The sequence below is a fragment of the Lepidochelys olivacea genome, assembly GCF_965140295.1.
Source record: "Lepidochelys olivacea isolate rLepOli2 genome assembly, chromosome: 11".
NCBI lineage: Eukaryota > Metazoa > Chordata > Testudines > Cheloniidae > Lepidochelys > Lepidochelys olivacea.
Window position 1 is genome coordinate 60852393 of NC_140421.1, and position 22094 is coordinate 60874486.

Here is a 22094-nt window from a genome sequence, read left to right on the forward strand (position 1 = left end):
ATGTGGGGGAGTGCGTTCTCCAGCATGCTGCAGGTGATCATGTAATGAGGTGTTAAATCTCTCCCACTCTTAAAAGGATCAAAATATAGAGGTGAGCTCTACTTGTTCCCTTTTTAACAAAATACTTATTCTATTTAACATTACAATGAAAAATTCTATCTCTACAGAGGAGTAGCTGGGTAATTCTTTTGCATCTCTACCTGGTTTATAGTTTTACAGCTTCTGAAACTGATGAATAAAATGGCTCCTTGTTAGAATAACTGCTACTCTAATGGCATATACTGTAAGCCAGCTTCAGCTGTGATTACCACCTCTGCAGCCCCTCTAAAGTACCTGCAGTTACAAACAAAGGCAGAATTTGGCCTGTGCTTTCTTGTCTAAGGCTAATTGAATGAATAGGCTGTGTCCTGCCCGTGGTATCGGCCTTTTGTGCTGCTCTGTCAGTGCAAAGAGGCTATAAAGCCAGTTTAACCAGGTACCCAGGGATCCTCTCAGCTCTCTCACAGCTAGTCTACTGGCTCTGTCTTTCCTGGCCTACCAGAGAGGGAATAGCCTGTAAAAAGTGGATGTGACTGGAGTACTCCTGTGCTCTGGCCCTTGGAACCACAGGCATCTTAGTGCAATTTAGAGTAGCCCTGAGGCTGTTCAAAGTTGTGCTGGGAGCCAAACGTGCCCATGCCTTTCCCCAGGATCAGGAAGTCACAAAGACAATGTAAAACCACCTCTGCTCCCTCCCCATTAGTCCTGCCTCTAACTGGCCAGATTAGAGGGTCTGGCCTGAGATGTACAATCTTCCTGAGGGTTAATGAAGGTCCTGTGAAAGAGCCAAGGTACTATCTGTTCTGAAGTATTTTCAGGAAATTAACATCTTCACATTGACGTAAGGTAACTCTTTTTTGGGGGGGAAGGGGCATGCAGGAAAGTAACTAGTCTGATCTAGCTTTGCTTGTCTTGTAATTTTGTCTTGATGAAACTGAGCCTTTTCAGTGTTGATCCTGAACAGCTCGCCATATTTTCATATGAACATTGAAAATAGCCATAAAACCAAGGCATCAAAGATAAAGTGACTTTCCTCTAATGCTCTCCACAGCACCCTTAATACTTTCTCTGTAGTTTGGGACTATACTGTCTGACATTATGATTACAGTTTCGATGTTGTTTCGATGTCTGGATTAGAATCTGAAATCCTCTCTTGAAAAGCATGAGGAAGTAAGGTTCTGTATTTTAAGGCCGCTGTCGTGAGACATAATACGAGCTTGCCCATTGGGTAACTGTAGTCAAGCGTTGAGGAGTTCATCATCTGAGCGCCCAATGGCATCTGGATTTGAAAGGGGATCCAGGTCTGCAAACAGACTGAACCAGGCTGACATATCTTGGTTACTGCTCGCCATAGCTAGAAAAAATATCAAATAAAATTACGTTCTTGAACTGCTCTTTGACCCAACCAGACCTTTTAAGTAATAAAATATTTAAGTTGGCCTTATCACATTTATTTAGTAAAATGAATTGGATAATTGCTATATATTCTCTTTAATCAAAGACCATAGATACTGGACTAAATTAACAACTCCATTAGCACTTCAGAACAGCTTATTTGATAATGAAGATAAATTATTAGCTTATCTGCTATTCCACAAAGTGCATGAAAGCTAATTTTCAATAAATGCACTGTAAAATGGTTTGAAGTGTTACTGAAACAAAAACCTTCATTAGTATCCCCCCAAAAAACAGTTCATAATGCAAAGATGAAAATTTAGACACACAATCCACTCCAAACTTTTTCTCTGCCCCTTAAGTATATGCAGTACATTACTGGAGTGTGTCACTGTGGCAAACGTCAAATACTATATGCTAAGAGTGTTTGTTTTTCCTCTTGAAAAATAAAAAAATTATAGGTCCAGTTTTGTTCCTATGCCAAGTGCTTCTTAGTGTTCTGTCCTGCTGCCCATCGCTATAGTATCTGATTATCTCATTTGGATGTTGAGAGTAGGGGAAAGAAAATAGATTTGTGCCATTTTTGGCATCTTCTGAGGCACAAAGGTCTGATTTTTTCTAAAATAAGTTTGTTTTTTCCCCTACTTATTTTTTACATGAGAAATTCAGGTCTTTTCTACCCTGTTTTTCCTGGAAGACATCATGGACATTTGGAGAACCAGTAGAATAATGACATCACAAGTACCAAGACTGTGAGAATGCATTCCCACATTTCCCTCCATGTGCCCAGAAGGACAGACAAGTTTTCCAACAATTCACTGGGGAAAAAATCACAGAGAAGCTCAGTCTACTGAAGCATGAAACCATGGTGTAGCAGGGTGGTTACCTGCTCTGGCCCTGACGGGGCTGAGGCCAGCCCTGGGAGAGGGCTGGGGCTGTAGGGGAAAAGCCCAGGCTGATTAAGGGAGCAGCCACAGCGGTGGCCAGCGCAATCAGGCCCAGCTGGCCCTTATAAGAGGCTGTGAGCCAGAAGCCCAGTCAGTCTCCCTCTGCTTGTAGAGGGAGAAGGGTCTGGCTGTAAGGTACAGAGCAGGACACTTAGATTGGAGCAGGGCTGGGGAAGGGCCAGAGGAGCTGGGAGCTCCAGACTGGAAAGCCTCGGGCTGCAGGCCTGACTACTGGCCGAATAGGTGCAGGGTTGCAGTGGGGCAGCCCATGGGTAGGCGGAGGCAGCAGTTCCAAAACCCCCTTGCCTGTGATGAGTGGCATATACACTGCAGTCTGCCCCCGATCCAAGGGGCTAAGTGGGGACTGGCAGTAACCCAGACTGAGGCGAGGTGGGGTTAAAGGGTGGGGGTTTCCCTGGGTGGGGAGACCCAGAACCTGAGAGTGTGGGGGTACTGCCAGGGGGGCAGCACCCCAGAGAAAGGGACCCAGGGCAAGCAGTAAGGTGGATCACCAGCCTGTAGAGGGTGCTCCAGTGGCTGGACGAGCTAATTCCCAACGACTACCATCAGGAGGTGCCGCAGGGGTGAGTCCGAAGCTTTACACATGGGATATGCTTCCAGAAGTCCTAGCCCCTCACCTCAGTGAGTACAGCACGAATGTGCACATAATCAAGTGGACATAGTTGGGTAGGGCTTTGCAGTGTGGCCACGCAGATCTGGGGTAGGCCAACCAGGGTGCTCCCTGGCTGCCATCTGAGTAAACTCTGTAGTGAAGACATACCTTAAGTAAGCAGTCTTATTGATGCACATTGAGGAGTAGAATCTAGTTCCCTTTCAAATTGTATTACAGTGAAAGGCACACTTCATTTGCATACAAATGCAACCACGGACGTTTTTTGTTTTGTTTTTTAAATCAAAACTCTGTGGGTTTTATAAATTTAGTGAAACATGGAACATTATTATATATAAGGTATTTATAACTTCATTTTAAAAAAATTAACGCTGGTTAAGCATTAATTTCAAATAAAACAGTAGTAAAAATTATATCATCCCTATTGAAGAAAGCTCCCTTCTTGCTCTCTGGTTGGATTAAATCTTCTCACTGTAAACAGCATGTAAATTCTCTGGATCAAGCGAAACATGCAGACACATGAAACTGAGAAGGGTTTGTTATACACCAGCACATGCACTGCAGTTGCTGTATAGACTCTCAGCTCTCCAAGTTACTTTGGACTCTACATCTGCTGACAGCGAGACACTGGTTGATATAGTCAGTAAATTACTGAAAATATGACCATAAGTGTACAGTATCTTTTACAAGTCAGACCCCCAAATTCCAATCCCATTTTGAAAGTGTTTACATTAGTTACTGGTGAGCTGGTATTGATATGATGCTACAGTCTTTGCTGGAAGATACTAGCATCCAACCTTGAAATAAAGTACAGAAGGATAGTGTTCACAGATCCATGTGCTAAAGTAAATATCCAGGTTCTATTTTAACTGCTCAGTACTGAGAGATGTGGACAAACATATTGCTACTTTCAGAGTTATCTTGTCTCTCCCCAGCAAAGTATTCTGTTTGCAATAATAAACCAAAAATGTTACATATGAAACACTGCTTATGAAGACACCTCGCTTCTGCAAAGATACAGAAATAACTTACATGTTGGTGGTATCTTTGGAGTGCTGTGTGAAGGGAATGGCTGATTACCAGGCAGTGAGTGGGTAAGAGACTGCACAGATTCTGAGTGAGATGTCCAGCCTTAGAGGAAAAAGTAATGGATTACCGAGCAACAACCACATACCAAAGATATTGTAAAACATCATTTGAGTGCAACATATAGATCCCACATAGAACACTCAGTGGCGGATTAATGATTTTGTTGCCCCTAGGCCCTGAAATAATTGCCGTTGCCGCGCCCTCCCCCCCCCACCTGCGAGCAGCTCCCTGCCCCAGCTCACCTGCACTTCGCCTCCACCTCCTATTCTGAGCGCGCAGCCGGGTCCTGTTTCTCCCTGCTCCCTGCCAGTGCTTGTGCGCAAAACAGGTTTGCAAAGGAGGGGAAGAGGGAAGGAACACAGTGCGCTCAGGAGAGGGGGCGGGGATTTGGGAAAGGGTACCAATGGGGCAGGGAGGGGGCGGGGAAGGGGTGGAGTTGGGCAGGGCCAGGAGCAGAGGGCACGAACCAGTGCTGGGGGAAGCAGCCTCTGGCTGCTATTATAAATTTGCCGCCCCAGGCCTAGGCCTTGTCGGCCTAGGCATTAATACGCTGCTGAGAACACTGATTATGTTGTGGTAAATGCAATGAACTATGAACTTGCACTAACGCTGATAGGATTCAGACTTTTTGCTTTGGATAGCCTAAGGATATATTAACCACCTACAAAATGTTAAATGTATCAGCAGTAATCCCCTCCTACTTTTTAGGAGAGTTCTGGATGTCCCACAGTTGCAAACATGCTACAGTGTGATACTTAATATTCCCAAAGTATATTTCATACTGCTATTTCTGTTCTTGGTTACACAAGTGTAAACCAAGATAAACTGAAGGTAATCTGGATTTACACTTTTGTGTAACTGAACACAGAATTTGCCCCAACATTTTCGTTGAATTTTCAAGAAGAAATTGGAAATTCTAGGGTAACTCAGACTCAACAGTTCAGTTCAAAGTCTGTATCTGACATTTTTTACTATATTATAAAATGGTAGAAATAAAAGGCAGAAAATATAAATATTTAAAATGTCTAAACTGTGTGTATTTTATAGATAGAGTGTGGGGTCACCAAAAGTAAGGACAGTGGAGATTTTTCTCAACATGTGCTATCAAGTTAGCAGATTTCGCTCATATTTTGTGGATTCAAAAGCACTATTGTATACATGACAAATTCAGGACTTGTGCAAGTTTTACCCACATAAATAATCCTTTTTCATGCAAGCAGTCCCATTGACATCATGAGGGCTATTCACATAAGGTTGGAAGATCAAGACCTACCTTAATAAATTGCAGAGCTACATGTTTCCAAATCTGAATTAATAGATTTTGGTTATGTCTATAAATTGCCAGACGGTAAGCACACTATTTTTTGAAAGAAGCAAAATTTTGTTATTGGAAAGGGTGATGATTTACAGATTTCCTGGCTGGATTAGTTAATATTCTGAGCTTCATCACAGCAGTACTTGCCCAACCTCTACTGCAATATCATTACTGCAAGAATGTTCTTTTTAGTCCCTAATATCTTTGCACCCAATTTTTTTCTATGGAAGTTTTGCCAGTATTGTCAAATGGAAGAAGCACCTGGCCTTTTGTACAAACATAAAAAAGATATCTATAGTTTGAGTATTTCAGATGCTTACTACTGAAGCTTCCAGCAGCATGAAGGCCAAGGTCAAAGAGCTGTGAAGGTAGGAATCCAGATGAACTCGGCAGAGGTTCTGAATCTGTAGCAGGATTCTGTGAAAGGAGACTGGTATGAGGACTCCCAAACACATTTTGACATTCCTGGACGATCTCTCCAGCACTTGCAGAATAGGGACTCAGTATGTTATCCGGGAATGACAGCTCTTTGTCAAAATCTTCTCCTTCCAAAGAATCTACCAGCAGATTGCTTGAAACTGAAGGAGGAAAGAAAATAAGTGGGAAGAGCATTTTTTGAGAAAATAATAGCATAGACTGTGGTCTTTATGATTACTAAATTCCTGCTAATTTTTTTTATATCAAATGAAGGGTCATATTCTGCTCTTACAACTATGTGCCCATAAGTTCACTCTGACTTATACTTCCGTAATTGAAAGCAGGATGTGGCCCAAAATATGAATTCATATTGCATGGAAGACAAGATAACAAGATAGACCCTCACATCTGCATGTGGTTTTACTGAAGTTAGTGGGTCATAAAGGGTGGTAGCTATGTTGGTGGGACATACTCTCCCACCAATATAGTACTGTGTACATGAGCGCTTATGCCCCCAGAACTTATGTCACTCAGGGTGGGTGGGGGGGTTTAACACCCCTGAGCGACACAAATTTTGCAGACATAAGTGCTAGTATACACGTGGCCTTCCTGTGGATGCCTGAGACTCCAAGTGGGCAGTGGCTGCTCCTGTGAGTCAAAGCCATGTAAGGGCATGTGACTTGCTCATGTGACCTTGGATTCCATCTTGTGCCTGTACTTTTCCACAAGCTATGCTGTGGGCTTTGTTTGGGACAGTAAAATTTCATCCACATGGGAAAGGGTATAAAGACCCTGGAAACATCTGCTTCACTTCTTTGGACTGGACTTCTAACAAAGAAGCTCTAAACAAGGACTGATGACCCCTCAAGGTGTTTGGCTACTTTCCAGCATAGGTGCCAACTCTGTGGGTGTTCCAGGGCTGGAGGACCCATGGGGAAAAATTGGTGGATCCTCTGCAGCCACCAGCAGCTCCCCACCCTGCCGTCCCGCCCCAACTCGCCTCCATTCCATCTCCTCCCCTGAGCGTGCCACCACTCCATTTCTCCCCCATCCCTCCTAGCCCTTGCTGCCACAAAACAGCTGTTTCACGTGCCAATCAATGGGAGGGAGGGGGGAAGAGGGGGAACACGGTGCTCTCAGGGAAGAGGCGGGGCTGGGGTGGGGATTTGGGGAGGGGTTGGAATGGGGGCGGGGAAGGGGTGGAGTCGGGGCAGGGCTGGGGAGGCACGAGCACCCAACGGCACCAGGGAAAGTTGGTGCGTATACTTTCCAGAGAGACTTCTGCAAACTAGCAGTTTATTCCACCACTGCTTCAAACCTGATATAAGAAATGTGCAATCACTTACATTCATGTGATTTCCTTAACCATTGTAACTCTCTCTTTCTTTTCTCTTATAAATAAATGGTTAGATTTTAGTTACTAAAGGATAGGCAGCAGTGTGATTATTGGGTAAGAGCTGAGTTACATACTAACCTGACTTTGTGGCTGATTTCTTGGGATCAGAAGAACCTTTACTTTGATTAAACTGGTTTTCAATAACCACTCATCATTAAGTCTAGTGTCTGGGTGGTGAAATAAGTGCTGAAATGCCTAAGGTGTCTGCATTTTTGACTTCTTGTTAAACAGTGTGGTGAGCCAGAAGTTTACTTTTGTTACTGGCAAGGTATATCTTATGGTTGAATAACAACCACAAGTCTGGGGTAAGTCTGCCCTGTTTCTCAGAAGTTTGTCCTGAATCTGGCATCCTCAGCTGTGACCCACTGAAACACGGTGACACCTTGTCTTTAAAATAACACCACACATATACCCAGAACTGAACGGGGTATTCAAGGTGACTATGTGCTATTGACTTACTGAAAATAGTATACTGCTATTGTGTGTATTTTCTCTCCTTTTTAATACATCCTAATATCCTTCTGCATTTTTTACAACAGGTCAATGAGGTATTTTCATTGAGCAGTCCAAAGTGAGTAGAGATCTCTTCCTGAACAACTACAATTAATTTATAACCCAGCAATGTGTGAGAGTAATTCAAATTGTTCCTTTCTGTGAGACTCTTCAGCACCCAGAATGGGGTCTCTGTGGTCATGTTACACCACATCCCAGCTTCCCTAATGAAAGGAGGCAATACTTCTCTGGGAGGTAGAAATATAGGATGCAGAGGAAAGGGCAGTCAAGGAAAGGAGGCAAAACAACTACACCTAGTTCTCAAAAGCACATAAAAGGCAGGTAGTCTCCTAGGAAGGTTGTTGCTGGTAGGAGACCAGTGCTTTGGACTCCCCCAAGGAATTGTTGCAGAACATGGGTGTTTATTTTGCATTATCAAAAAGGGTCACTTGTGTGTGGGAGAACTTTGAAATTTGGCCTGGCCATTCTCCACTGTGCATTCTCTTTCACTTATCTATGCTCAATTTTTATGCCACAGTGTTGCCCAGTTGACTGACTTTATTGGGTCTCTAAAGTTCCTGAGTCCTTCCTTGTTTTGACTAACCTAAATAATTATCATCTGCAATTGTTGACTGCACTGTCTGTTCCCTTTTCCAGATTATAAATAAATATATTCAACACTATTCATCCCAATATGGATCCTTGGAGTTATCCCACTTTTAACCTACTTTCATGTTGAGAATTTAACATTTCTTAGTTTCTAATCCATGACCGAACTTTACTTTTCTCCCTATGACTACTTAGTTGCCTTAATTGTTTGTCTCTCTTGAGAAACTTTTAAGTGAACGAAGCAGGTCAGTGAACAAGGTAGGTCTTTATTTGGCTGAAAAAACAGGAACTTCTTAGGTCTTTTTCTATACACGGGAATTGCCCTGATTCAACAAACTGTGTAGATACAGGGGTGTTGACACTCATGTTCATACAAGGGCAAGCTCGAGTTTGTACCCATTTCACTAATTGAGGGCCATATAAACCATGATTAGCTCAATCCATCCTAAGGCTGGCTGGCTTGCCCTTGCCTACACTTAGGAGTCAACTCACTGGTGCAGCTACAGAGACAGCTAAATTGGGGCTATTCCATGTGTGTAGACAATGCCTTAGAGACAGTATGGCTGGGCCTTGTAAGACAGCTTCATTTAAGTGCAGAGGAGTAGTTCAGGGGCTAGAGATTATCAGACTTGCCGCTACAGTAGAACCTCAGAGTTATGAACACCTCAGGAATGGAGGTTGTTCATAATTCTGAACAAAACGTTATGGTTGTTTTTTCAAAAGTTTACAACTGAACATTGACTCAACATAGCTTTGAAACTTTACGATATAGAAGAAAAATGCTGTTTTTAACCATCTCAATTTAAATGAAACAAGCACAGAAAGAGTTTCCTTACCTTGCCAAATCTTTTTTTTTAACTTTTCCTTTATTTTTTTAGTAGTTTACGTTTAACAAAGTACTGCACTGCTTTATCCTTGTTTTTGTTTTGTTTTTTGATCTTTGCTGTTGCCTCACTGCATACTTCAGGTTCCAAATGAGGTTTGTGGTTGACTGGTCAATTTGTGACTCTTAGATTCTACTATATATGTTCCTTTACCTGCTACTCTTTGGATCATACACTACTTGGCAAAGATCCTATCAATTCACATGTAAATTCATATTTAATGTTTGTTTCAGTATAATATGGTTGTCTACACTAAGCCATACTAAACTGGGAGGAGTGGTAGATACGCTGGAGGGCAGGGATAGGTTACAGAGGGACCTAGACAAATTGGAGGATTGGGCGAAAAGAAATCTGATGAGGTTCAATAAGGATAAGTGCAGGGTCCTGCACTTAGGACGGAAGAACCCAATGCACAGCTACAGACTAGGGACCGAATGGCTAGGCAGCAGTTCTGTGGAAAAGGACCTAGGGGTGACAGTGGACGAGAAGCTGGGTATGAGTCAACAGTGTGCCCTTGTTGCCAAGAAGGCCAATGGCATTTTGGGACGTATAAGTAAGGGCACAGCGAGCAGATCGAGGGACGTGATCGTTCCCCTCTATTTGACATTGGTGAGGCCTCATCTGGAGTACTGTGTCCAGTTTTGGGCCCCACACTACAAGAAGGATGTGGATAAATTGGAGAGAGTCCAGCGAAGGGCAACAAAAATGATTAGGGGTCTGGAACACATGACTTATGAGGAGAGGCTGAGGGAACTGGATTGTTTAGTCTGCGGAAGAGAAGAATGAGGGGGGATTTGATAGCTGCTTTCAACTACCTGAGAGGTGGTTCCAGAGAGGATGGTTCTAGACTATTCTCAGTGGTAGAAGAGGACAGGACAAGGAGTAATGGTCTCAAGTTGCAGTGGGGGAGGTTTAGGTTGGATATTAGGAAAAACTTTTTCACTAGGAGGGTGGTGAAACACTGGAATGCGTTACCTAGGGAGGTGGTAGAATCTCCTTCCTTAGAAGTTTTTAAGGTCAGGCTTGACAAAGCCCTGGCTGGGATGATTTAATTGGGGGTTGGTCCTGCTTTGAGCAGGGGGTTGGACTAGATGACCTCCTGAGGTCCCTTCCAACCCTGATATTCTATGATTCTATGGAGAGGAAGAGTCTCTGAGATTTTCTAAAAACTGTCATGTCCAAATAGAAGGTCAAGGCTCTCCTCATGTCAAGCATATGGAGGATGGTTTTCCTAATATCCTGATGAGGTTTGGGATAAAAGGTTGGAAGGTGAATGAGTTGGTTCATGTGAAGTGCGGAAGTCATCTTGGGAATGAACTTCGGATGTGGTCTAAGCATGACTTTGTCAGGGAAGAAAACTGTAGAGGGTTGTACGCCATCCGAGCCCCTATTTCCCTTATCCTTCTTGTCAAGGTGATGGCAATCAGGAACGCTGTCTTCATGGAGATGTGAGTTAAAGGACAAGTGGCCATGGGTTCAAACGGCGGTCTGGTCAGTCCTTTTAGTACGAGGTTGAGATCCCATTGTGGGGCAGGAAGCCTGGGTTGAGGAAAGAGGTTCGCTATGCCTTTGAGAAACCTCTTAGTAGTCGTGTCGGAGAAAACTGAGTACCTTACTGCCTGTAAGTAGAGTCATCGGTGGACATAGCACTTGTTGTGACAGGTAAGGATAACATGTCTGGGCCAGCCAGGAGCAGTTAGTATGATGTTTGCTTTTTATTTTCAAGAGGACTTTCACAGGGAATGGGGGAAAGGTGTAAAGAAGGCCCTTGTCTCATAAGAGGAGGAGAAAGTCGCCCAGGGAGTGTTGTCCAATCCCCACTCTGAAGCAGTACTGTGGACATTTCTTGTTTTGGTAAGTGGCAGACAGGTCTATTGTCTGTGTCTCCCATTGCCCCCATTCATGGTCATGTGGAAATTTGTGACTGAGACTGTCTGCTGTCGTGTTGTGCACTCCCAGTAGGTAGGCTGCTGATAATCTGACATTGTGGGAAATGCACCAGTTCCATAGCTTTCGTGCTTCCATGCACAGGGAGGGTCATCTAGCCCCTCCTTGTTCGTTTATGTAATACATGCAGGCCATATTGTCCATCATGACTTCTGTGTGCATGCCTCTGATCAGTGGGATGAAATGAGCACACGTATTCCCTAACCACTCCGAGTTTGAGCAGGTTGATGTGAAGGCATGTCTCAGATGGAGACCATTTGCCCTGCACTGTGCGATTGCTGAGATGTGAGCCAAATCCTATGAAGGATGCATCAGTAGTCAGGGGCAGGCTGAACAAACAGGATTCCCGTGCAGACATTTATTGGGTCTTTCCACCAATTCAGGATTGTTTGATTTTGCTGGGCATCAGTAGTAGCTTGTTTATGTTCTCTGTTCCATCTGTAAACTGAACCATGCTTGGAGGCATCTCATGCTCAGTCTGGCATGAGCTATAACTGATGTGCCTGTGGCCAGATGCCCCAGAAGCTGGAGGCAGTGTCTAGCTGAAATTTGGGGTCCTCATCCTGCAGATGACCCCTCTGGATGTCGCTATGATCGCATTACATATGATGGAATATCTGGTTTTTGCGTTGCTTTTTTATAAACCTAGGGAACTCCATCCCTAGAGCACAGTCCATCATATGTACTGAATGAGACTTCAGTCCTATGGAAACAATAGTATCATAATGTATATGCACAAGGACGCTGAAGTAAGATTGTACAGGCATATAGTTAGCTCACGAAAGCTTATGCTCAAATAAATTTGTTAGTCTCTAAGGAGCCACAAGTACTCCTTTTCTTTTTGCGAATACAGACTAACACGGCTGCTACTCTGAAACCTGTTTAAAGATATAGTATGCAAGATCAGGACTATAAAATATACATTGGTGTGTGGCAACCTAATGGTTTTATAGGCATGAATTTGGAGTGACTTAATTACTTGTGTCACCCAATCAAATGACCTGAAATCCAAAAAAATATATATCTTACCTGCTTCACTTTCCAAATGGATAGAAGTTTCCTCATCCAACAAATTTAACCTGATTCAAAAACCAAAGAGAATTTGTCAGATTGAGGGCTAAGATGCAAGATGTGTTGAAATGTTAGTGGCTCAACACTAAAGAGAGAATTAAGACCTACTTTTCCTCTTGCTAATGTTGGTTTTACATTTACGATTTCAGTGAGGTAGTTCTGGCTTTACACTGGTATAAGTGAGAGGAAAATCTGGCTCCTTGTCTCAAAATGTATACGGCTAAAGCCAAATCTTGAAAAGACTGAACTCCCTTAATTCCCAATAATTGTTCAGCACGTCTATAAACTACACCATTTATTAAGTGCCTAACTATTGATTTAGAAGCCTAACATTAGGCAGTCATTTTCAGACCATCCTGGCCTGTGTTCATTTTGTATTTTTCCTTTTTAAATTAAATTCTCTGTGCTTGGTGAACTTAAGGTAATGGAAACTGATCAAGACAATGAAGTGAGAAAATGGTATTGACAGATATATAGAGAGTAACTCATATGAGCTAATATCTATTTACTGTATCTGTTTTGTTTTTATTAAGATGGCAATAGGTTCTAAAACATGTTACACATTGACACATTTCTTATAAACAATTGTGTAACTTTGGCAAAGTTGTGTAACATTTTTTGTTTAACATATATAAATTAATAAACAAGTTATCATCAAAGAAGGTCTAATCTTGCTAAGAACACTGACTACGAACAATTATTTTAACCTAACAAGGTGAGATGGTGTTTTTGGTGGAGGGGGAAAAAAAACAGAAATAAAAATATCAAGAAAATGCCAAAGTGGAAAAAGAATGAAAAGGGTTATAAAATGCAAGCTGGAGAAGAAAGTAAGTGTATATATTATTATTTATGAATACTAGGAAGCAGAGACCCTCTTCCTAATGCCCACACCAAACATGTTCAACATGTGTTTTTAATCCTCTACAATTTCACATCATTTTACTTCCTGCTTACTTATCAAGGTTTGCACTGATGGTGTCTTTCTCTATCTTCTCTTTATGTTCTTCAGTGGGATTGTTTAGGGAAGGCTCCTGTGGTTGCTGAGAAGTGGAAAAAATATATTTTAAGAGAGGGAACTGATGATATCTACAAATTCACCTCTCCAATCTAATGATTTGAACACAGTAATCTGTGTAGCAGTAACTTTTCTCTCAATTACCTGATTGTAACAACCATTTTTTGTAATTAAGAAATTCTGGTTATACTTTATGATACTGTGACTGTAGTTACACTGTAATATCACAGATGCACTAAAATTTTGGTAATACTTTATATAAAGATTAATAGATATTTTAGGCATGTTCCAGACATGAGTAGTATGTGTTATAGATGGTTATGAGCACATCATTAGACGGAGTTATAAGTCATGGATAGTAATAAGCGATCTGTTGGGCTCTATAATACTCTAATAATTAACCATTTATTAAAATATCACTTATTTATTAACCCCTTATATATTCCATTTTTATAAATGGAACCTTAATATAAAGTGTGACCACAGGGTTTTTTGTTTTTGCTTTGTTTTTTAAATAAAAATCAGATAAATTAACAACTTATTTATCCATTTGACAAACTTGCAAAATGAGCATGGGGAATGGACTTATTTGTGCCAGACTTGTCAGTAGTTTAATTCTAGACATATATATTTCAATGATTATTTGAATCTGAAATTTACTTCTCCAAAAAAAATATATTTTCTTTTCAAGAACCTTGTATCTTACAGAAATAACATGAAAACTTCACCTCAAGTGTAACACAGTGATATGGGTGGACACCTATGAACTCCTCATGGATTTTGGACATCAGTCCTGCTGTCTTCTTGCAGAAGTGCAAAAGGGTTATCTGAGAAGGAAAAAGTCAAAGGAGATATTACACAGGCTTACTTCTGACAGCTATTTCTATCATTATTTTCCTGTCTCCTTTGACATAAGCAATTTCTAAACAAATTGGAAGTTCTTCCCAATCCTGAATCTCCCATTTCAGTAAGAATGACATGTAAGGGCTGTTTCAAGATAGAAACATGTAACTCTATACTCCCAGCCATCTGTTCATAGGACTTTGTATGTTCCACAGAGGGAAGAATTGCTGCTGAAACTACAGGCTTTTCTTCCAGATATTGCTGTGGAGAGGACTGGACATAGAGAAAATAGAAAAGTTCACTAGGAGGAGGAGCACAGAATCTTCTGTTGAGAGAAAGATTGGAAAGGAGGATTTCTCTCTGTCCACGATATCTTTTGGAACAATTTTGCAAAACCCCTTCTGCCATTTTTTTTATTTAAACAAGGATGAAAATATATATTAATATGAACACTCTCCTCTTAACAAGAAGCCCAAAAATGTGCAAGATTCTCCATTTTGAGGGTTCCTGCCAGAAGCATGCTTGCTTGTGAAACACTCAAGTGCCAGCACATTTGCAGAGACCAGTAACCTAGGGCTGGACAGGAGGGACTCAAGACTCACTGATTTTTCAGCCTGTGGAGTTAGAGTGTAGCAGTGAAAAGGATTGATATGGGATGGGGGAAGATTTATCCAAACCAGGAAAAAATTGTTTGGGTTCAGTTTATTTCAAGCATCAGGTTCATTCTTATAACTTGAACTGGTTCTCTTGTCCAGGGGCCATTGTAATCCATCCAGAAGGCTTTAAGAGCTGCTCCCATGATGAATGATGAGCAAAGCCTTTTGGGTTCACTTCAGGTAGGAAGGCAGGATGGAGAATTAGGGTTGGGAGTTCTGAGAGTGTCGGCAGCACTGCAGGTGGCAGAAAATAAACAGCTGACAACAGAATCTAGGCAGTACTTCTGCTCAATTAGGCTTTGCATGGAAGCGCAAGCTCTTTGGTTAGAGGCTCTATTTTGATAGCTGAATCTGGGGAGACTGTTACAGTAACTTTAGGGACACAGTGAGAAAATGCCTGTACAACATCAATGGCAACATTTGCCTTAAAAAAAAGTCCTGTTAATTAGAACTAAGACTCCCATCTTTATATAGCATATATCTGTTTCCACCTAAATGCATTTCTTCAATACATATTTCTAGTTTCCATTCCCTTCTCTCCTATTTTCAGCTCATTAAGGAGTTCTCTCCAGATGTTGCCAAAATTCAAAAAGCACTGAAATGAGGACAATGGACACTGGTAGGTTGGATGGATCACAAACTTATTGAGCTTGATCCACCACAGCATTGCTTCAGCTTCATGTTGATGTAACTGCATGCATTTACTCTCTAAAACTGGAATACAACAAAGCCTCTTATAAATAGAAATTCTTCCAAGAAATCCCAAAGGAAGGTGCTAAAGCATTGTCTGTCCAAGTCTGCTATGTATTTCAAAACATAATCACAGTATTTATAAATTAATCAGTGTGTGTATTCAAATGCTTCCTTCACAATGGAGATATTGGCCATCAACTACGTCCTGTAAATATCAGAAGAGAAGTTGCTATCACCTGTACATTGCTGCTTATAAGATCTTGTTCACTTTTGTGCTCTGGTTTAACAACTTCATTCTCCCACATTATATCAAAAAGTTCTTTTCCCTTCAAATGTCCAGTGTAAGGCATTCTGCAAATCTAACATAGATACCTGATAGATAGCAAGGTAATGAGACAACATATTGCAGCGACTAGCTCCCAGTAGATCCACCTTCTGACAGACATCCATTTTCAACTTGTCAAATTGGGCTTTGGTATTTTTCACTTGCGTCTGCACCTAGAACCATGAAAGTTGAAATACATAGTAGCAAAAGGAGATCAGAGGTATGTATGTGTGTTGCAGAAAAGAACTCCTGAAAATGTTTCACAGTCCTAGTATGTACAGCAGTCTTGTCCTGGAGCGTCTGTAGGAGTAATTTGTAGGCCCCATTGTATAGGTATTGCACATGCACACATACTGTAGAGATTGTCCCTGCCCTAAAGAATTTATAATCAAATGTCAAAAGCCCTATAAATTAGCTGCTAATTATGGTCTTGTCACTTCCAAAAGGAAAAAATATCCTGTTTATATGCAAGAAAGTAATGTTAAAGTTGACATAACATTCAGATAAACACTCAGGAAATTCAGAATTACAGTGCCCACCGCACCTTTAATTGCCCTCTTGCAGGAATACACTACAATCTGGTCTTGTGACTGCATACCGGGGCAATATCTGGTTTGTAGTAAGTAAGGAGTCTGACTTCCCTTCACCTCTCTCTTTGGTCAAGTGCTAAAAGAATAGTTGCAGGGAGGCTAGAATGAGGAAGGCAAGGTGCTACACCTGAGTTGGGAAATCTTTATGATATATATTTTTTGTTTATGGTAATGTGCTCTGATTTTTGCTGATAAGCACCTTCTTCTGCTTCAATAATCAAATGATTTTTTTTTAATTTTATCTTTTCTGACTTACCTCAGCAGGTTACATGTAGTGTCAGGGATTTTAAAGCAAGAAGGAAAATATGTGTACGCTAACAATGTGGAGCAAAAGAACCTGATGAAGTGGTAAGAGGAACAGCAGCAGAAATAACAAGAGAAGCAACATCAGCTCCAGTAATATATACAGCTGCAGTAGCAAAACCACCACCAACAGGAATTGGTGGAGATGATGAGGCAAACTTTGCTTGTCAAGGGAGGTGATCTGTCTTCTGTTACCCTACAGGAGGAGGGTTCTTAACCAAAATGGGACCTCTGTATTATAATGAAGATCATACAGTACTCTGTTTTGTTCAGCAATACAAAATGTTATTTAAATTACTGACAATTATAACAAGTACAGTTTTTTCAATTACTGTATTTTATAATCAGTGAGTCACATTGCCTTGTGTTGTGTGACCACATGATTTACTGTAATCAAATACTCAAGACATGTCTCTACTAAGAAAACTTAAAAAATCCTCCTGGTGCATCCTAGTATAAAAGACAAGGCTGTGGTGGCCAGACACACCCAGCCGTGAGCCCTGTGCCTGGAGTTCAGGCAGTTCCTGGGAGCCTCGGTGAGCTGCTAGGCTCCCCACAGCTGAAATGGTACTGTACTTGATTTGTCCTTCTCTACATTTGCAACTAAACCGTGTTCAACTGCACCCATTGCTGGCAACAAGAAGGAAATAAATACTTTTCTGAACTTCTCCATTTGCTTGCAGGTGTCAGGATCCAGTTCTTGGGACACATCCTTCATCCACAGCAAGGCCCCTCTGTATTCTATGCGGGCCTGCTCCATACGATCAATTGTTAACAAGGTATCAGACACAGCCCTGTGACTGAATGTTGCCAATTCCTGCCCAAGGCGAGACAAGGGGGTACAAAGGGCTACCCTGGAGGTAAAAGAAGGGAACAAGTAGAATGGGTTATAAGCCAAATGCAAATACATATTAGGTTGTGGGGGGAGAGCTGGGAGGAAACGAAGAGTGAACTCCAGTAGGAGACAAGCTACAATTTTTCTGTATGTGAGACTATATGTTGTGGTGAATTCTTTCTTGCATGTAGAAAATGCCTCATAGGGCCTGACTCTGAAAGGTGCTGACCACCTCCTGTAAGATGCTAGATGCTCTCTGAAGTGAATGGAGCTTGCCATTTTGCAGGATAAGACCTAGGGTACATGACTACATTGCAGCCACAAGTGTAATTTGCAGCTCATGTAGAAGTATGCATGCTAGCTATACTCTAGCTCAGGGGTAGTCAACAGCTGGACTATGCGCCAAATTCGGACCATCAGATGTTTTTGAACAGACCAAGAAATCTTTTTATTTACTTATTATTATTATCATTATTGTTGTTATCTTTGTATTACTTTCTCTAGAGTCTGGACCTTGATTATACCTGAACCAAGAAATTTGGACCTTGACAAAAAATAATTGATTACCCCCGGTCTAGTTGTACAAACCCATCTGACCCTCCTGAGTACATACCCGCTTGTACAGCCTATGCTGAAGCCCATGCTGCTGCATCCTCAGTTCTATATTTAGTGAGTTAGATAGAAAAAAGCTAGCAAGAGTACATCTACACAAGCTGCCATTCAAATGTGTGGCTGCAGCGTACTCTTACCCCAAAGTGGTCAGACACTACAAACGCTAACATTTAGGAAAGAGAATAGTCGTAATTAACTTAAACGAAATATAGCAAGCCTCCAGGACCAAAAGGATGCATTCATGTAGTATTCATTTGGAATTCCCAGGTTTCCGTACACAAAGAGAATTAAGATATCATACAATAGTAATGAGTAATGTTGTGCTCTTGGCATCACATACTAGACAAGCAGGTGAAGGTTCTGGTCCTGATAGCATGGGTGTATGTTTCTGCACACTAGCAGCAGTAGTGTTAAAAATGTCTTCAACCTCCAGCTGGCTGAAAGTGGGCATTTATAACTTGACTGCCTAACAGTTACGATTTAACACTGCCTAAGCAACTCTGTTCTAAAGGCGCTTTTTCAGCTGTTTGTTACTTTGCCAAACTCTCAGCTGTCAGACTGAAACTTGCCAGGTTTGGTCTGTGCCTATGGGTGGACTTTTTTGGAACGTTTGAACAAAACAGTTGTACCATTTTTTTGAGAAAAGAGTATGGGAGAAAAAATACATCTTTGGCGTAAAGCATGTGTGACAAACCCACATATTACCAAGGCTGTCCAATGCTTTCCATTATAAGACCACATTTTCGGTTGCTTATAAATTTGTAACACACTAACCATTCAAATTTCCCATGCCAGGTGTATGCCTTAAGCTGAATTTTTTTTTGAAAGTTTCAGCCAAAACGGTTCAGCCATTTCTGAGTATGAAGCAAGGGAAAAATAAGTTGTTTTGCCCATGTTATAAAAATTCTGATGAGCATAAGAATGGCCATGCTGAGTCAGACCAGTGGTCCATGTAGTCCAGTATCCTGTCTTTTGACAGCAGCCGGTGCCAGATGCTTCAGAAGGAATGAACAGAACAGGGCAATTTATCGAGTGATCCATCCCGTGTCATCCAGTTCCACTTCCTAGCCATCAGAATTTTAGGGACACCCAGCACATGGGGTTGTGTCCCTGACCATCTTGACTAATAGCCATTGAAGGAGCTATCCTCCATGAACTTATCTAATTATTTTTTTAACCCAGTTATACTTTTGGCCTTCGCAACATCCCCTAGCAATGAGTTCTACAGGTTGACTATGCGTTGTATGAAGAAGTACTGCCTTATGTTTGTTTTAAACCTGCTGCCTATTAATTTCACTGGGTTACCTCTGGTTTGGTATGTTATGTGAAGAGATAAACAACACTTCCTTATTCACTTTCTCCACACCATTCATGATTTTATAAACCGCTTATCATATCCCGCCTTAGTCGTATCTCTTCTAAACTGAACAGTCCCAGTCTTTTTAATCTCTTCTCATATAGAACTATTTCATACCCCTCATCTTTTTGTGCCCTTCTCTGTCCCTTTTCCAATTCTAATATATATTTTTTGAGATGGGGCAACCAGAACTGCACACAGTATTCAAGGTGTAGGGTACCATGGATTTATATAGTGGCTTTATGGTATTTTCTGTCCTATTATTATATCCCTTTCCTAATGGTTTCTAGCATTCTGTTATCATTTTTGATTGCCACTGCACATTGAGCATATGTTTTCAGAGCATATATCTACAGTGACTTCAAGAGCTGTTCTTTGACTGTTAACAGCTAATTTAGACCCTGTCGTTTTGTATGTATAGTTGGGATTATGTTTTCCAATATGCATTTATCAATATTGAATTTCATTTACCAATTTTTGCCCACTCACCCCGTTTGAGATCCCTTTGTAATTCTTTGCAGTCTCCTTTGAACTTAACTATCTTGAGTAATTCAGTATTGTCTGCAAACTGTGCCACTTCATTGTTTACCCCTTTTTCCAGATCATTTATGAATATGTTGACCAGTTCTGGAGGGACTCCAGACACACTCTCCACTGTGAAAACTGACCATTTATTCCAACCCATTGTTTCCTGTCTTTTAACCAATGAGCGAACCTTCCTTCTTATCCCATGACTGCCTACTTTGCTTAAGAGCCTTTGGTGAGGGACCATGTCACCATTTCTGAAAGATTAAGTACACTTTATCCACTGGATCACCCTTGTCCATATGTTTGCCGACACCCTCAAAGAATTCTAATTGATTGGTGAGGCATGGTTTTCCTTTACAAAAGCCATGTTCTCTCTTTCCCAACAAATTGTGTTTAATCTATGTGTTGGTAAAGAACTGAATTATCAATCATTTCAACCAATTTGCCTGGTACTGAAGTCAGACTTACTGGCCTGTAATTGCCAGGATTGCCTTGGGAGCCTTTTTTAAAAATTGGCATCATATTAGCTATCTGCCAGCCATCTGGTAGAGAGACTAATATAAGCGACAGGTTACATACCACAATTAGTAGTTCTGCAATTTCACATTTGAGTTCCTTCAGAACTCTTGGGTGAATACCATCTGGTACTGGTGACTTATTACTGTTTAATATAGCAAAACCTCCTTTACTGACACCTCATTCTGGAACAGTTCCTCAGATTTGTCACCTAAAAAGAATGGCTCAGGTTTGGGCATCTCCCTCAAATCCTCTGCCATGAACACTGATGCAAAGAATTCATTTAGCTTCTCTGCACTGGCCTTGTCTTCCTTGAGCACTCCTTTAGCACCTCAATTGTATAGTGGCCCCACAGATAGTTTCACAAGCTTTCTGCTTCTGATGTATATTTTAAAAAAAACTGCTGTTAGTTTTTATGTCTTTTGCTAGTTGCCCTTAAAATTCTTTTTTGGCCTGCCTAATTAAACTCCGACAAGTCAAATGTAAAAGTATATGTCCCTTTTTATTTTCCTCAGTAAAATTTGACTTCAAATTTTTAAAGGATGTCTTTTTGTCTCTGACTGCCTCTATTATTCTATTGTTTAGCAATTGTGGCATTTTTTGGTGTTTTTTTTTTAAATTGGGGTACACACATAGTTTGAGCCCCTATTATGGTGGTGGTAAAAAGTTTCCAGGCAGCTTGCAGGCATTTCACTCTTGTGACTGTTCCTTTTAATTTGCATTTAACTTGTCTCCTCATTTTTGTGGAGTTCCTCTTTTTGAAGTTAAATGCTCCTGTGGGGTTTCTTTACTTAGTATCCTCTTCCCCCACAAGGATATTACATTTAATTACATTGTGGTCACTATTAGGACTAGCTGCTCCAAGAAGCAGCCATTAATGGTGTCTAGAAATTTTATCTCTGCATCCCATCCTGAAGTGATATGTTCCAAGTCAATATGGGATATTTGTAATCCCCCATTATTACGAGATTTTCTGTTTTTTGTAGCCTCTGTAATCTCCCATAGCATTTCACAATCACCATCCTGGTCAGGTGGTTGGTAGTACATTCCTACTGCTATAGTCCTATTATTCAAGCATGGAATTTCTATCCACAGAGGTTCTATGGTACTGTTTGATTCCTTTAAGATTTTTACTATATTTGATTCTATGCTTATTTTTGCATATAGAGCCACTCCCACACCAGCATGACCTACTCTGTCGCTCCTATATATTATGTAACCTGGTATTACCGTATCTCATTGCTTATAGTTGTTCCACCAACTTTCCACCTTTCCTTTGAAAGGCTCCGGTGCCTCCATGCTTTGCAGCTAGAACTTGAAATTTGGCAGGGGTGGTGGCCTTTGCATCAGGGATACTGACTTTTTGTTACTCTAGAGAAAATCTGTAGCCTGTTTCCTCTTGTTTTTTCCTACCCCCCCCCCCAGATGTTCTGGTTTAACTTGGATTTTAACTTGAAGAGTGGTCAGTTTGGATGAGCTATTACCAGCAGGAGAGTGAGTTTGTGTGTGTATGGGGGTGGGGGGGATGTGAGAACCTGGATTTGTGCAGGAAATAGCCCAGCTTGATTGTCATGCACATTGTGTGAAGA

The 22094-nt window shown here is 41.3% G+C and overlaps 1 protein-coding gene and 1 long non-coding RNA gene across 2 annotated transcripts in view; one reads left to right on the top strand and one right to left on the bottom strand.

The window, feature by feature from the left end:
* The window catches only part of ICA1L (islet cell autoantigen 1 like), a 55696-nt gene continuing 33602 nt past the window's right edge, over positions 1–22094 (bottom strand). Inside the window, exons 6-13 of the mRNA XM_084643104.1 lie at positions 17313–17511; positions 15812–15937; positions 13976–14074; positions 13187–13272; positions 12191–12240; positions 5737–5994; positions 4045–4143; positions 1–1393 (exon numbers count right to left, since the gene is read on the bottom strand). Coding sequence (XP_084499230.1) covers positions 1278–1393; positions 4045–4143; positions 5737–5994; positions 12191–12240; positions 13187–13272; positions 13976–14074; positions 15812–15937; positions 17313–17511 — 1033 coding nt within the window. The 3' untranslated portion in view covers positions 1–1277. The remainder of the gene's footprint in view (positions 1394–4044; positions 4144–5736; positions 5995–12190; positions 12241–13186; positions 13273–13975; positions 14075–15811; positions 15938–17312; positions 17512–22094) is intronic.
* LOC311528279 overlaps positions 17382–22094 on the top strand; it is a 33160-nt gene continuing 28447 nt past the window's right edge. The window contains exon 1 of the long non-coding RNA XR_014713558.1: positions 17382–17517. This is a non-coding gene — a long non-coding RNA (uncharacterized lncRNA). The remainder of the gene's footprint in view (positions 17518–22094) is intronic.